At 42.4% G+C, this 16925-nt stretch overlaps 1 protein-coding gene across 1 annotated transcript in view; it reads right to left on the bottom strand.

Moving 5' to 3' along the window:
* Positions 1 to 1254: 1254 nt before the first annotated feature.
* LOC306785687 (apoptosis-stimulating of p53 protein 2-like) overlaps positions 1255 to 16925 on the bottom strand; it is a gene marked incomplete at both ends in the record, with an annotated part of 24865 nt that continues 9194 nt past the window's right edge. Inside the window, 5 exons of the mRNA XM_079280142.1 lie at positions 1255 to 1299; positions 1404 to 1603; positions 1732 to 1898; positions 2083 to 2216; positions 2353 to 2490. Coding sequence (XP_079136268.1) covers positions 1255 to 1299; positions 1404 to 1603; positions 1732 to 1898; positions 2083 to 2216; positions 2353 to 2490 — 684 coding nt within the window. The remainder of the gene's footprint in view (positions 1300 to 1403; positions 1604 to 1731; positions 1899 to 2082; positions 2217 to 2352; positions 2491 to 16925) is intronic.

Here is a 16925-nt window from a genome sequence, read left to right as displayed (position 1 = left end):
CCGCGCTGAGAAGCAGCCCTTTTGTCCTTTTTCTTCGAGAGGAAGGGGGGGCCCTTCCTCTCGAAGAAAAAGGACAATTTTGCCACGAACACTTCCACGTTGCAACGAAGCATCGACAAGTAAGATTCTTGGCATTTGGGCATAGCTTAGCTTAAATTAACGTAAGTTTAATTCAGGTCATTCATTTATATGTTGATATTCCCGTGCTTTTGTGTGTTTAAGTTACTGTCGCGTGATATTGAGATATGGCGCAACTCCTCGCGGACGAGAGAAGCTCCGCTGTATTCGTGTATTAACTATGACTGTTTGCTTGGGATTTATTTGATTTCTTTTCATTTGTTTTACTACACTTCGTGTAGTATTCTCTGCTCATTAAATCAGCTCTGTGAGTGAAGTGTGGAATCTCGGCTATCGTACATAACTGCTGGTAGTTCTACCGACAACGGCACGTTGTGTACGATACGCCAGCGACCCCCATTATCACTACAACGCGGACCGCACGCAGAAGTGTGATTCATGAGCCCCCACCTTTTTCTCTTTCCTCCTCTCACGTAACACACACAGCTCCTAGCTCTACCCCGGGGGAACCCCGTTCAAACGAGCGCCTCACATCACGTGCTGCCCAGGCACACGTGATTACATACAGCAGCCTAACTGCCATTTTGTCCGAGTCACTCGACTCCGCCATCTTTGTAGTTTTTAGCTGTAGTTCTTAAGGCCCCTCCCCTTTTGGCCAGCGTCACTCGACGCCGCCATCTTTGTCTCTAGCTGTAAGACTCCTTCCTGTTCACCCACAGACCCACACACACACATACACATACACACACAGACATACACCCTCATCCATTTTATTCATTCTTTAGTTTAGGCATATAAAATTGTATGATAATGTTTGTTGGTTGCAATATTAATTGATTTGATCATTTATTATTTTGATTCAATAAACTCTGTTATACTTTCAGGAGCAGTCGTCTGTGATTACTTGTGCATATGTATTTGATAAGACTGTATGTAGTAGCCTGTGCTCGAACTTAAAACCTTCACTGTCACTGAATGTATAGTCATACGCAGACTATTGACATTATGAGTGACTACTAATTATGAGACTTAGTTTTATCGTTTGGTTATTGGTCCCTGTTCGCAGGGTGGTGCCCCGTTTTTATTAATAATCATTAATAATTGTTACATACATCAATACTTCTATTGATGTCAAGAATTCAGTTTCTTAAATGCTGATAACCCAAACACGCTCCTTTAAATCCCAACAGTTCTCTGTCTTGGCTTTATTCTGGGATAGAGCTGTTAAGAGACAAGAAGAAGACAACAATGTCAACAATGCACATTTGTTCATGACATAATGAACACGCTTGTCTTCATTACAGTTTCAGTGACTCGTGACTCACCCCAAGGAGGTTGCGGGGAATGTACCCCTCGGTGTCAGCCATGTGCGCCCACCACCAGTCTATCTCGTCCTCGTCCTCCCTTCGGACGATGGTCATGCAGTCTCCCTCGCGGAACATCAGTTCATCGGGGTTTTCACCACTGTAGTCCCACAGACCATAGACCACTCCCCTGTTCATGATGCCCATCTTCTCTTGCACACCTTAGGGTACACAGATTTAAAATAACAGAAAAATAATTAATAGTGAGTTTTTCACAGAAACATAAGACACAGGAAATAATTAAAACTAAATTCGTATAAGGTAAAATAATAACACCGCTTTTACTGACCGTAGAGGAACTGGGAGCACTGGGTGTAGCCCTCCTCCATCTCTTCACATTTATCAGCTGCCGTTTGCATGTCACTGTAAGTCATAGCAAACACTGCTGCACCAGACTCCACCAGGAACTTGCACACTTGCACATTGTTACAGGATGCAGCACAGTGAAGAGGGGTCCTGTGTTAGAGGGTGGGTGAAAAAGGAGGTAAGGACAGAGGATACGAGAGTGGGAGCTGAGAAACACCAACCACTAGGAGTAGTTCTGTTGTAGCTCATACTGCTAGATTATGCTCAAAGTTAAGTTGAAGAAAAAACAACATGGACACGAATGATAACCGTTTGGACTGATCTGAGAACTTACCAGCCATCACTGTCAGCAGCATTGACATTGACACCAAACTGAACCAGAAACTTGACGATCTCTGTATGTCCGGCACAGACAGCATTGTGTAGGGCAGTGATTCCTTCATCGTTGGGCAGACTGGGATCTTCCACCTGTGAATGAGGAATCACAATGAGTTAAAAGAGTTTCAGTTCAGCACCAGCAAAAGCTGACTTACACAGCAGAAAAACAACTGTGATTTTAAACATTATAACCATGTTATTATAATACATAGCAAATGTTTCTTACTTCATAGATGATTCTCTGGACCAGGTCAAATTCTCCCTCCAGAGAAGAGTCCAGCAGCAGAGCCAGTGGGTTGAACTTCAATCTCATGTTGTGCTCAATGCGTTCAGAGCCGAGCTTGCGCAAGTTGGTCCTCTTTCCCTAAAGACACAATCATAACGGTGTATCACACAAACGATCTCAAACAGCCGTTACAAACACAGACATGTAAACTCTCAGATGTGAGAGTCTCATCCTGAAGTGCGTCCACTCTTTACTGGGTTCAATCTGGACTGAGAGCAGAGGAGGGACTTGTTTTCCGGCTCTAAATGCATTTCTAATCCAGGCCCGCCCTCCCACGACGCTCACCACTTCTTTTCTCCACCTACCTCCGAATCAGGTAGGCCGGTCATTTTGTTTTTTTGTTGTTGTTATTTGATAAAGAGACGGTTCCTGGTTCGCTGTGACACTTTTGTTTGTGAGCTGTCGGTATCACGAGATCTAGCCAGCGCGAGGACATTCACACTATTGGGGCTAAGTGGATGCAACCTGTCCAATCAATGCTACAGGGTGGCGTCACACTGACACCTAGCGCGCAGATTCTACATTTCTCTTGTGAGCACTCCCTGTATTTATTCACTGCTGCATACTTTCAAACGTCGCATACTTTTTATTTTTTACTTTGCAAAGTACATACTGTTGCATGCATTGGGACATACTTTGTCATAACATTGCACCTCGAACCTTGACCCTCTTGCTCATATATCAGCGGCGCAGAGGATTGTGGGTCAGAATAGCCAGAGAAGCATGCTGACTTGTATAATGCAAAATGCGACCATATGCAGAGGGACATTCTGTTGTTTTTGGCACACTGCATTTGACATACTGCGTATTGGAACATACTGTGTGTGCCAATACCCATACTACCATATTGTTTAGTATGCTAGAAAAAATATTTGCTATGTTGAAAGAGAGTAAAACCGTGGATTTGAGAATTAGGAAAACTCCATATGAATGATTCTGGTGTTCAGTAACTGCTGGAAATGTAACTAAAATTACAATAGCAGTTAAGTTCACCATATAAACTCGTATGTCATAGATGTGTTGACAACTCTGTCTCCAAGTAGCTCAAAGATCAATATCAAAGGATATGCTTACGACAGGTTCACAGAAGACAATGGACATCACTGCAGCTTTTGTTCTTTTTTTTATCAAAACACTTTTATGCAAGACTCCCATCACTCACATTCAGGCATGCAGACATAATTGTTGGAATGCTGTTAAGCATTCCAACAATCTTTATTCTTTTCTTTATTCTTTATTATTTTCCAACATCTTTATTCAACTTCTTCTATTTCTTCCGTCGCACCTCTTCTTCTCCTTCATATTTTAAGCTCCAGAAACCGTTCAACTATTAAAATGTTCAGCTCTTTCACCAGAGGTCTGCTATGACTTTTCATATTTCTAACCTTTGTTGAGGATTTAACTCGAGTGAACAGACTGAGATCGAGGCGTTTAGCTCAATTCAAGCAATAACATTTATTTGTAACAGAAGTATTATGTCCAGCAGTTAAATGTGCACGGACCTAGAAAAGTGAAAGCTAAAAGGCTTAGACATAGTGCGCATGCGTGTTATAGGTTCTTCTGATGGAAGCCTATTGGTTAAAGCAAAGTTGCAGGCAGGGCTGTGTTTAGCAGAACAGCAGCCTGGTTGGAGCACTGGGCATCTCCACCCACACTGGCTCATGTCCGGATCCCGCCTTCTCTGGCTCATCAGTGTGTATGCATGTTGTTAACACTCAAGGTGCCTGAAAGGGTGCAGTTCTAAGCTATTTCGAAGTCTCTGTGTGAATAGATAAAGAGAACTCTTCTCCTACTCTAAGATGGCAGTTTCCGCCCTAATCTGGTGGTTTAAGCAAGTGTTTCTTTCAGGGCCACTGTATCTGTTTCTATCATGCGAGCAGGTGCAGGAATGCCCTGCTCGGAGTATTTGACCTACTTACAGTGACCTCACAACTCCGCAATATAAGCTTACAAGTATAGCGCATATTATTTAACATTGAATGAATATATTTTATTTACACCTTTAAACTTTTTGAATTATTAAGCTTTTTATTTTCAATGGGATCTCTATGGAGAATATTTTCAAATGGCTTCAGGCACACAGGTGTTCGCGATTGAGCCAATTAGTGATGTTGATAAACACACAGACTCACAGACACACGCGCGCGCACATACACTCCTCTCCCTCTCTCTCTGTGTGTCTCTCTCATACAGTCATTCAGGTCTTAGGGATCTTTAGAGGTCTTTCCCCACTCCTCCTCCACCCCGCCCCCCCACACACACACACCACACCCCATTTCAAAATAAAAGCCCCAGAGAGTGAATTCTAACTGAACTGCTTGTGATGAAGCCTGTCATTTAATAACCTCTGTTTATGTGTGTCAAACATTATGATTATGTCTCCTCTCCCCCTCACTCCCCCACCCAGCCCCACCCTTTCAAAATAAAAGCCCCATGGATTAACTGTATTTAAACAAGCTCAAAATTAGGCTTTTTTGTTAAAAAAATGAATGCTCTAACTACTACTGCTGCTGCTAATATAGTGTTACTACTACTGCTACTACTACTTCTACTATAACTTTTGCTGTTGCTACTATTACTACTACTGCTACTGCTATTACTGCTACCATCAATATTATTACTACCACTACTGCTATTACTACCACTACTATTACTTATATGACAACTGCTACTACTACTATTCATGCTACTAAAAGTAGTAATACTACTACAGCTATTAGTACGACTGCTACTAGTACTACTACTACTGCTACATCTTCTACTGCCATTACTATTACTACTACTACTGTGATATTAAATACTACGACCAATACTACAGCTATTACTATGACTACTGATACTACGTCTTCTACTACTTCTTCTAATTACTAATACTTCTACTACTAATAATACTTCTACTACAACTTCTACTACTACTACAAATATCACTAATAGTACGACTAGTAGTTATTCTAATGCTACTAATACTTCTACAAATAATACTTCTACTACAACTTATACTACTACAAATATCACCACTGATGAATTTTTTTAAGCCACAGAAACTGTTCAAATGTCAAAATGTTCAGCTCTTTCAGGAGAGGTGTGATATGACTTTTCATATTTGTAATCTTTAAACTCTTTGAATTATTAAGCTTTTTGCAATTTGTTTTTGAATTGGATATCTATTTTAAGCAATGTTTTTGCGATTAATTTCAGTTTTCAGCATTCCAACGCATTTTCAGCAGGAAATGCTTTTTCTAGTTCCACTTTACGGTCCTCATCTGTTTCCCCGCCGTCCTCTCCTCCACACCCTCGGGTAAAATATCTACATTTTCCATCTCTAGATTGGGTGAGATTCATGGTGCAGCATATCTCATATCTCAGTAAATGTGGATGTTATGTACACAGGAGCTCAGCATTTAATGAGGGTGTCTGTGGGGAAAGCCAGATCCATCACTTTGCCCTGTTCCTGTACCCGGAGAGACACATACCCAATAAAATAACATGCCCAGAGGAGATATACATGGGACTTTAATCATCATATTGCAGACAACTGTACATAGATCAGATATGTATCCGTGTGTAAATACCCTGCAGACCTTCACACTGCTCATAAAAACACAAAGGGCTCGTGTGCTGCAGAGATCAACGAGAGCTCTGATTATGAGGAGTAAAACAGCCGCTATCTGTCATTCCACCAATGACTTTCTTTTTGAAAAAAAGTATTTATCAGTGCTTTGAATCCATTATGAATGTGTGTATCAATTATAAATGTAGTGAGTCATATTCAGTGAGCAGTGTTGATGTTGAATTCAGCCTTTTATCTCAACTCCTTATTGCAATGCAGCAGGGGATGTGTGCAGCATAGGGGGTTGTGCCTTAAACGTCCGTGCTGCATTAACCCCCATAAAGCTCACAAAGGGACCCAACAGAGGAAGACCACCGGAGCTTATGGACCAGGAAGTGTCACCGTGCCTGGTTACCATGGCAACAGAGGTACCTGGGAAAAGGCGGTTGGTTCACATGACGACATACAGTAGCCTATGTCGTGGATATATTAGTTATCTACATCAAAGGGTGCAGCACTTCTGTGTCTCTCCCAGTGTGGGCTGGAATAATAAAAGATCTATCGGCACATAAAACACAGCATGCAGTAGAAACACCAGTCAGTTTAAATATAGCCATATTTAATATATATTATACATATATGTTGTACAGGTATCTAGATCTAAACATTGATTGTTTGAGGAAGCTGATGTAACACAACCTAAGAGGGTGAACATGGTGATCATTGTTCTTCATTCAGTCTGTTGGTGCACCACTAAAATATCTCAACAACTATGAGATGCATTGCCATATCATTTTCTACAGACATTCAAGGTCCCCAGAGGATGAATCCGGCTTCAAAATGCTTTAAGTTGCTTTATGTTGTCAGGGACACATTTTTCTTAGGTCTCTGCGTTCAACTCCATGCCTTGTTCCTTTTGACAAGTTCCCACTATAGCTCATGTCCTATTTAGCAAATATAGCTAGGTCACATCCTTTTCAGGTTCTCATGATGTGCTTTATAGAGCTGCGGAACCGATGTTCAAAAACATGCTTATTTTAGCCCAAACCATGATATTTTCCTAAACCTAACTAAATCTAAAGTAGTTTTGCTGCTGAAACCTAAGTGATGCCAATGGGTCCTGACCAAGCGTCGTACAGTGATAATGCGTGGAGGGAACATATAGGACCATGGGAGAGCATATATGCACCACTGGAGAACAAAGGACCCTTTGTCATGTTCACTTTATGTGCCATATGAATCTGGGTAACACAGGGAATAGTAGCGTCAGCTCTGCTTCTAACCCAGGGAGTCTTTGCTGTGAAAGATGAACACACACAGTCACCAGCAGTCACGTCAGCCCTGTAATTTGTTTAACCTGCAGAAGATGGAGCACCACAAGGTGTCGACATGATGGACAAATACAAAAGCACTTGCAGCACTTGGTACACCAATTGTGTACATTGTCTCATGTTGGTTCACATGGTCAACAGCACAATTAAATGTGTTTGATGAGAACAGGTCGGCTCAGCAATAAAAGCATTAGTTGCAATAAGAACACTATGTAGTAAGATAAAATGTGGTGACACTGTTAATTGAAGCAACTGATTGTGCTCCCAATTATTGCCAATGCATTTCAGGTGTGAGTGTGTCATGTGACTGTCTATTTAAGCTGATGCACCTGCGCAGAATAAACTACGTGTTTTCTCAGAACTTGACCCAGTGGCTGCAGATTGTTTGTTCTCCCAGGTTTAAATGTGTTGAGTCGGTATATCTCTAGTCAAGCTCTGCAGAACAGGTTATGGGCCCAGATGCGTTAGACGTTTGTGCAAAGAGATATCCGGCGTGAGTAGCCACTGAGAGACATTTGCTTGTGTGCGTATCTCACGGATTGGAGTGCCAGCACCATGAGCGGACATACGAGTTCACGTTGGTCTCGTCTTGTTTTTAATGGGGACGAAAAGAACTATGAACTGTGGGAGACAAAGTTTTTGGGACATCTGCGGTTGCAGAAACTGAAGGACACCATTTTGAATCAGCCCGCCGATGGCGCAGAAGAAAACGCACTGGCTGAGGATGCGGCGAAGAACGCGGAAGCGTACGCGGAACTGATCCAATTCCTTGATGACAAAAGTTTGTCTCTAGTCATGCGAGAGGCAGCGGATGACGGGCGTGGAGCGCTCAGGATTTTGCGTGACTATTATGCAGGCAAGGGTAAGCCCCGCATTGTATGCCTGTATACAGAACTGACTTCTTTGCAAAAGATGAGTAGTGAGAGTGTGACTGACTATGTCATACGTGCTGAGATTTCGATCACAGCGCTGCGTAATGCTGGAGAGGTTTTAAGCGATGGACTATTGGTTGCAATGATTTTGAAGGGGCTGCCAGACTCATTTAAGCCTTTTTCCATTTTTATCACTCAAAGTTATGAGACTCTCTCTTTTGCGGAGTTCAAGACTAAGTTGCGCAGTTATGAGAGCACTGAAGGTATGCGCACAGCTGCGGCCGACGACAATGTCATGAGGGCCCAGGCGCATCCAAGGAGGGCTGCCCCAGCAGGCGCAGGTGCACGCAGCACCGAGAGCGGGGACATTGTGTGTTTCCGTTGTGGCCAGAGAGGTCACAAGGTAAGAGACTGTCAGCGTGGTCAACAGTGGTACGGCCAGGGCGAGAGTACCGGACGGCGAGGAGGATGGCGACAGTGGCAGCGGGACAACGCGCGTGGAGTGTCCGAGGAGATGGATGACAACACCTTCGTGTTCAAGCTGGTGACCAGCGAGCCAGGAAGCGGTGTCACCAGAAAGGGCTTGATGGTGGACACCGGTGCGACGGCGCATATCATCACTGACCTGGCGAAGTTCAAGAACTTCGATGACCGATTCCAGTCCGAGACGCACTGCGTGGAGCTGGCCGATGGCACAAGCTGCACGGGGGTCGCGGAGCGCAGAGGAGACGCCGAGGTGTGTCTGATCGACAGCAGGGGGCGGCACCTCAGTACCACACTGAAGCAGGCGCTGTACATCCCCTCGTATCCCCAAGACATCTTCTCCGTGAGAGCTGCAACTTATCGTGGGGCAACGGTGATCTTCAAGGAAGGAGAAAACGTCTTGCAGTATAGAGACGGTACGCGCTTCCTCATTTATGAGCATAACAGACTGTTCTATTTGCCTACTGTGTCAGTAAACAATGACTGTGATGATCAATGTATGAGCTGTCATGATATTCAGACGTGGCACGAGATTTTGGGGCACTGTAATTTTGATGATGTCATGAAGTTAGAGAATGTTGTGGATGGAATGTCAATCAGGGGTAAAGCGTCCAAACCCATGATATGTGAAGTGTGTACTCAGGGCAAGTTCACTCAGAGCAGAAACAGGAAGCCTGATGTGAGGGCCAAATCAGCCTTAGAGCTGGTTCACACTGACTTGTCAGGCCCCATTGACCCAGAGTCCAAGGAAGGGTATAGGTATGCACTTTCCTTTACTGACGACTATTCAAGTGCAGTGTTTGTGTACTATCTAAAGTACAAGAGGGACACTGTAGAAGCCACAGAGAGGTTTCTAGCCGACACAGCCCCATATGGGAAAGTGAAGTGTATCAGGTCTGACAATGGTACAGAGTTCACAGGGCAGGGTTACCAAGCTCTACTGCGTAGGAATAGAATCAGACATGAAAGATCAGCACCATACTCACCACACCAGAATGGCACTGCTGAGCGTAACTGGAGAACCCTTTTTGACATGGCGAGATGTATGCTCTTGGAGAGCCAGTTAGCCAAGGAGCTATGGCCGTATGCGGTCCAGACAGCAGCAGTGGTGAGGAATAGATGTTTCAACAACCGCACTAGAGAGACACCTTACTTTATGCTGACAGGAAGGAGACCTAATGTCTCCAGGATGCAGAAGTTTGGTACTGTATGTTACGCCTACAGGCAGGACAGGAAGAAGCTAGAGTCAAGGTCTGACAAGGGCATCTTCGTTGGTTATGACAAGAACAGTCCAGCCTATATGGTCTACTACCCTGACAGCAGGAAGGTGATGAAGCACCGACTGGTGAGGTTCATGTCCTGTGTTGAGGGACAGCAGACTGATGACATGTCCGACGATGACACTGGTGTGCAGTCTAACGCAACCAGACCTGACCCTGACCAACCCGAGCAGAACGACATCCCAGAAGCTAGGCCAGGTCCAAGCCAGATAGGCCTACAGACAGGTGGAGTCAAGCCCGAATCCCAGTCTCCACGGAGATACCCTGCTAGAGAGAGGAGGAGGCCAGACTTCTATGGGATAGAGAGTGATCAGGCTCAGATCAACATTGATTATTGCTACAGGATGGTTTGTAATGTACCACAGACGTTCAGAGATGCTGTGTCTTCATCCAACTCAAGTAAGTGGATAGATGCAATGGATGAGGAGATGAAGGCACTGAGGGATAACAACACATTTACTCTGACCACCTTACCTGAGGGCAAGAAAGCAGTGGGGGGTAGATGGGTGTATACTCTCAAAACCAATGTTGATGGATCTGACAAGTACAAGGCCCGCTATGTAGCAAAGGGATACAGTCAACGGATGGGTGTAGATTATGGAGAAACGTTTTCTCCTACTGCCGACCTGACTAGTGTGAGAGTGTTGATGCAGAAAGCTGCCCAGGAGGATCTGATCCTGCATCAGATGGATGTTAAAACCGCCTACTTACATGCACCAATTGATTGTGAGATTTACATGGAACAGCCAGAGGGTTATGATGTAAAATCTCAGACAAATGGGAAGATGGTGTGTAGACTAAAGAAGTCACTATATGGGCTTAAACAATCAGGTAGAAACTGGAACATAATGTTGCATGACTATCTATGTGAAAATATGTTTGTACAGAATCCAGCCGATCACTGTGTTTATGAGAGAGAAACGGAACATGACAAGGTGATCCTACTGATCTGGGTTGATGACCTGGTTATTGCAGCCAGTAATGAGAGTGCTTTAAAAGCAGTAAAAAAAGATGCTTGCTGTGAAGTTCCAGATGAAAGATTTGGGCAGACTGAAGAATTTTCTTGGTATCACTTTTGACCAGTGTAATGGATGTGTGACCATGTCACAGCAGAGCTATGTTGACAAGCTGCTTGACAGGTTTAATATGCAGGATTGTAAGCCCAGGTCAACACCTTGTGAACCAAAGCTGCATTACACTGATGAGAAGCTAGGTGACCCCAGAAAATACAGAGAGGCAGTGGGTAGCCTAATCTACCTAACCTCATGCACCAGACCTGATCTGAGCTTTGTTGTAAGCAGACTGTCACAGCATTTCAGTGAGCCGACAGAAGAGCAGTGGACAACTGTTAAGCATGTACTGAAATATTTGAAGGGCACAAATGACAAAATGTTGTGTTACAGAAAATGTGATGAGCTGAGGTTGTTTGCTTACAGTGATGCAGATTGGGCAGGTGATGCAACTGACAGACGCAGTACAACTGGTTATTGTGTTAGTCTGAGTGAGAATGGTCCTCTGATTTCCTGGAAGACCAAAAAGCAGCCAACGGTAGCACTGTCAACTTGTGAGGCAGAGTATATGGCGTTGGCCGCAACCACACAAGAGTGTCTTTACTTATCTCAACTGCTTGAACATCTTGATGACTGTCTGTATGATGTACCTAAGATTTTTGAAGATAACCAAGGTACAATTGCATTAGCCAAGAATCCAGTGAGCAGACAGCGATGTAAGCACATTGATATAAAATACCATTTTGTGAGATCAACTGTTAATGACTGTAAAGTATGTTTGGAGTATTGCCCAACAGACCGGATGGTAGCTGACCTGATGACAAAACCAGCTACTAAAGCAAAGCTACTTACTTTTTCCATGTTCTTGTTTGGGGCATAGCCAGTTAAGTGCAGTTAAGTGCAGTTGGTTTCCATGTTTTTCCCCTTGTATGATTTATGGTTGTCAATAATGTGTGATCAAGTGGGGGTGTTAATTGAAGCAACTGATTGTGCTCCCAATTATTGCCAATGCATTTCAGGTGTGAGTGTGTCATGTGACTGTCTATTTAAGCTGATGCACCTGCGCAGAATAAACTACGTGTTTTCTCAGAACTTGACCCAGTGGCTGCAGATTGTTTGTTCTCCCAGGTTTAAATGTGTTGAGTCGGTATATCTCTAGTCAAGCTCTGCAGAACAGACACAAATAAAACATAGTACTATATACTGCACGTCTGAAAATGAGGGGTGTGTGTAAAAGTATCCCCAACAGTATTGCACACATTTAATGAGAAAAAGAAATGAGATCTGGGATATGAATGGGACAAATAGATGGATGAATACAAATATATACTTACATGAACAAGAGGATTGTGTGTAGTAACTGGCATCTGTAATTCACATTGATGCTGTTTTTATTTGAAATTGTTCATTTTCTTGGGACTCTTTGTTGGGACCAATATAAAAGAGGTCACGTCATTTTGTAAATATCTAGTCTTGGGACAGTAAATAGAAATGGGAGCTATATTTAATGTCTTGCCTGCTTTTTAATTCAGGGCAGAAGAGAATCTCGTCTTAATGTGAGTTCATATGTTCAATGTGACGCATGATTAATGCAATAAGGATCTTGTCCGTCCCGATAATGAACACGGCAAAAGACACACTCAGGCCTACCAACATGCAAAAATACCCAGAAAATAATTCATCGCTCGGTATGTTTTGTTCATACTGATGTCTTGAGGGGTCCAAAAATTAAACCAAACGTACTTTTTTTTTGTACTCGTTTGAAATCACCACTTTTTCTTCAAGAAATAAATCTATACTATATTATACCAGTAGTGTAATACATTCGATCAGTGGTTCTCAAACCTTTTCTGTTGCGCCCCACTTTGGAGGAAGAAAAATGTTCATGCCCCACCGCCCCAACTAAATTGTAACAAAATGGTTGAATTTTTATTGAAACAACATTTTGTGACTCCTCCGTCTGTGCTTTTTCAAATCATAGAATAAAGAAAATTGCAATCACTTTTAAGTAAACCAGATTGCTCCATCAGACAAAAACTAATAAAATGTGCAATCGCTTTGTTAGAACAATGCAAATAAAGTTGTATCTGTGCAAAAAAGAACTACAATTTGGCAAAAAAATAGCTGCTTGCAATTGGCTGCAATTAACCTGTTTTACACTCAACATCTTTTCAAGAAAACAATGAAAAACGAAACAAAATAAGTTTCATACTATCCGCAGCTAGTTTTCAGACATAAAACACAGACTGGTCTCTCCTCATCTCCTACCGCGTTCACTGTGAAACCCAGAGCAAGATAGTCATCATATGTTCTTCTTGGCTGCTTGCTGTTCGTCTCGGATGCATCGCTTGTGGTTACTTTTCTGTTCCCGCCTGCCAAATGTTTCTTCATTTGGAACACTTAGCCACACATGTGAGTCGCCAAGGATCATGGCCGTCGCGCATGCGTAACCTGTTAACGGCGTAACGTAAACATTTACACGAAAGTACAGGCATTTCGCCATGTATTTATTAATTACTTTAAAAATAATATATATATATGTATATATATATATATATATATATATATATATATATATATATATATATATATATATATATATATATTCTGCATTTCCCCCTGCGCCCCACCTGTAATACCACCGCGCCCCACAGTTTGAGAACCACTGCATTAGATAATAAAACGTGATTAGTGGGGTCCAGTCGGAACACAAAGGCACTGACTCGCTTCATCTCTTACTACAATGGTTGGGAGGACTCGACATTCTCTGGTAAAAGCTTTGTATGGGACATCTTGGCAGGAAATTTGGAATAATGACAATCAGGGTAGAAATTACAACACAATTCAGACATCAGTCAGAGTGAGAAGTGATGGAAGTAAAAGTAGAAAAGAAGATGTTACTTTCAGATTAAGGTTCGGACATACAGGACTCAATGACACATTATACACATCATGAAAAAGACAGAGTGGGATAAATGTGAGATATGCAACTGTAAAGAAACTGAAGAACATGTGCTGATAGAGTGGAGGAAGTTCAGGGTGGAAAGAGAGACTGAAGAACAGAGTGGTAGATACAGGAAGGGAGTGGAGCATCAAAGGACTGTTAGAGACAGGGGACAAACAAGTTCAGCTTAAAAGGGCTTTATTTAATATGTTGAATGGAACGGGTTAAAAGGCCAGAATATGACTTCAATATGAAGTTTATTTCTAATTGTTTCATTATATTTATAAATAACATTATTATTGTGTTTAAATGATAACTGTCATAAAGGCATGATGTTACACACTCCGGTCCAGTAGGTGGCGCCTTAAACATTGGTTTGTAGTCCGCCATTAAAGTGAAAGAAGAAGAAAGAGAAGAAGACGAAGAAGAAGAATGAGAAGAAGGAGGAGAGGAAGAAGAAGAGGACTAATCTCCTGGTAGCCTATAAAGCTATTGAAGTTAGCTTAGCATGCTACCTGGAAACAGACGGACGGGGACGGAAGTGACCAACACAGCGCTAGTCAGAGTTTAATGAGAGTAAACGGTGTTTTTAACGGAGTTCGTCTGGAGGAAAACTTTCTGTGGTTTAGTGAAAATGTCTAAAGTAGAAATGTTGAGATCTTTAATCAACCAGCGACTAACTGCGGCGGTTGAAGAGATCTTTGGTCTGTTTGAAAGAACGATAGCAGAGTACGAGGAGGAACTCTCTCGTTCAAAAGAGGCGAATAAGCGACAACGGGAACTTCTGGACGCTGTTCTCAACCCGGAAATCCGGATACAAAGAGCACGTAGGTTCACTTTATTTAACACTGTTCATGCTCCGGCTGATAACTTTTAATGTAGTTTGGAGTGAGACTCTGTTGCAATTCGTCGTTTTCTTCTTAAACTGATTTAATACCTGCAAACGTGTCGCCAGCGTTTCTTAGATTGGAGTGAGACAAGGAGAACATGTGATGTCGTGATCTTCGCAATAAAACACATTTGATGCGACGTGTCGAGTCCTGGCCAATCAGCGTTAAGATGTCTACACCGTCTTCATTTCCCTCCGTTAAAGTTTAAGTTCCGTTACCGTTCAGACTTGTTGGGTTAAGTTAACGTCCACTGCATGCGGAACTTTGTCAACGGCTAACGCTCATCATTATCAAGATTTAGGAGGAAAAAGCGTAACGTGATGAAACATGAATCACCCTCCGTGTTCCGGTTCAGTCCACGCGGTCACTCATTAACGTTAAACCGGAACACCGGCGGTTCTGATTTTGATTTGATTTGATTTATTTGTATAAAACAATGTAAATACATGTATAAATATAAAAATACAAATAATACAAATAAATACATTAAAAAATACAGGGTGACACAAAAAAGCGAAAAACACTTGTTTCCATTGTGGCCCACAGAAGGGAAAAAACACAGACAAACATGACGACTTTTTAAATTAAAAAGAAATTTAAAAAATGATACTAATAATAAATAAATTGGTTGTTATCTTGACGGGCCATTTCATGGTAAAAAAATTGCTTAACCCTGATTTTAAAAACCGGTTTAGAATCGCTGGCCTTGATGTGACTAGGGAGGCTGTTCCACAGCTTTGCACCCGTGAACTCAAAAGAAGTAGATCCGAAGGTCTTTACATGTGGAATGACGAAGGACAAGGTGCTGGACCTAGTATTGTGGTAGGAAGAATTTAGTTTAAATGAACCTGATAAATATTCAGGGGCCTGGTTATTGACAATATTGAACATATGGTTGAGTTTGAGTTGTTGAACTCTAAGATTCATGGGCAGCATATTGACCTGTCTGAATTGAGTAGGACCTATGTGTGTCCTAGGATGAGCATTAAGGAGGAAACGTATGATTTTGTTCTGCATAATCTGTAACCTCGCCTGATTTGTCTTGGTCAGGCCAGAGTACCAAGAAGAGCTGGCATAGTCCATATGACACTGGATTAAAGCTGATGTGAGTAGCCTTTTTGTTTGAAGATCTAAATGTTTGGCCTGCCTATATAGGAATTTCAATTTTGCACTAGATTTGCTGATAACTTTATCCGCTATGTGATCACCCGATAAGGTCTGATCTAGCTCCAGACCAATGTATTTAACACAGGATTTACTGCTGATAACAGTACCAGCACAGGCTACATCGATAGTGTCATTAACCAGGAGTCGTCTTTTGGATCCGAACAAGATCGATTCAGTCTTTCCTAAGTGGAGAGACAGTTTGTTGTCTATCAACCATTCTCTCACCGACTCAAGTTGAGAGGACAGGGTTTGCTGTATTTCTGCTACATTTTTGCCGGCTACCAACAAAGCAGAATCATCAGCATACAACAGCAGCTTGCAGTTAACTGCTGAGGGCATATCATTGACATATATGAGAAATAGAAGGGGACCCAGGATTGACCCCTGGGGAACCCCGCATGTAACTATAGCTGGAGTAGACAGGGTGCCCCCTACATCTACTACCTGCAGCCTTCCATCAAGGTAGGATTTGAACCAGGCTATGGTTGGTTCATTAAATCCTAAGGCTTCTAATTTGAGTAGGAGAATTTTGTGATCCACAGTATCAAAGGCTTTTTGTAGATCTAGAAGAGTCATACCTGTGTAGTTGCCTTTGTCTTGCTCATGTTTGACAAAGTCCAATAAGTGGATCAAGCAAGTATCTGTGGAGTATTGTGATCTAAATCCAGATTGGAACTCATATAAGAGTTTACTATCACTTAAATAGTGATTGACTTGTTCGTATACTATTTTCTCTATAATCTTTGATACAATGCTCAAAACTGAGACAGGTCGATAGTTGCCCACTTCTGTCCTAGAGCTCTTTTTGTGGATGGGAGTTATTCTAGCAGCTTTTAATTCCGCAGGAATTTTGCCGCTAGAAATGGATAAATTTGCAATATACGTTAACGGACTAGTAATGAAATTGGCACCATCTTTAAGAAATCTAGAGGGTAGGTTGTCGAGACCGGTAGCCTTGTTCGAATTTAGAGAAGTTAAGTGGCCCA

The sequence above is a fragment of the Melanostigma gelatinosum genome (assembly GCF_949748355.1).
Source record: "Melanostigma gelatinosum genome assembly, chromosome: 12".
Taxonomy (NCBI): Eukaryota; Metazoa; Chordata; class Actinopteri; order Perciformes; family Zoarcidae; genus Melanostigma; species Melanostigma gelatinosum.
This window is presented reverse-complemented; position numbering and strand designations above follow the sequence as displayed.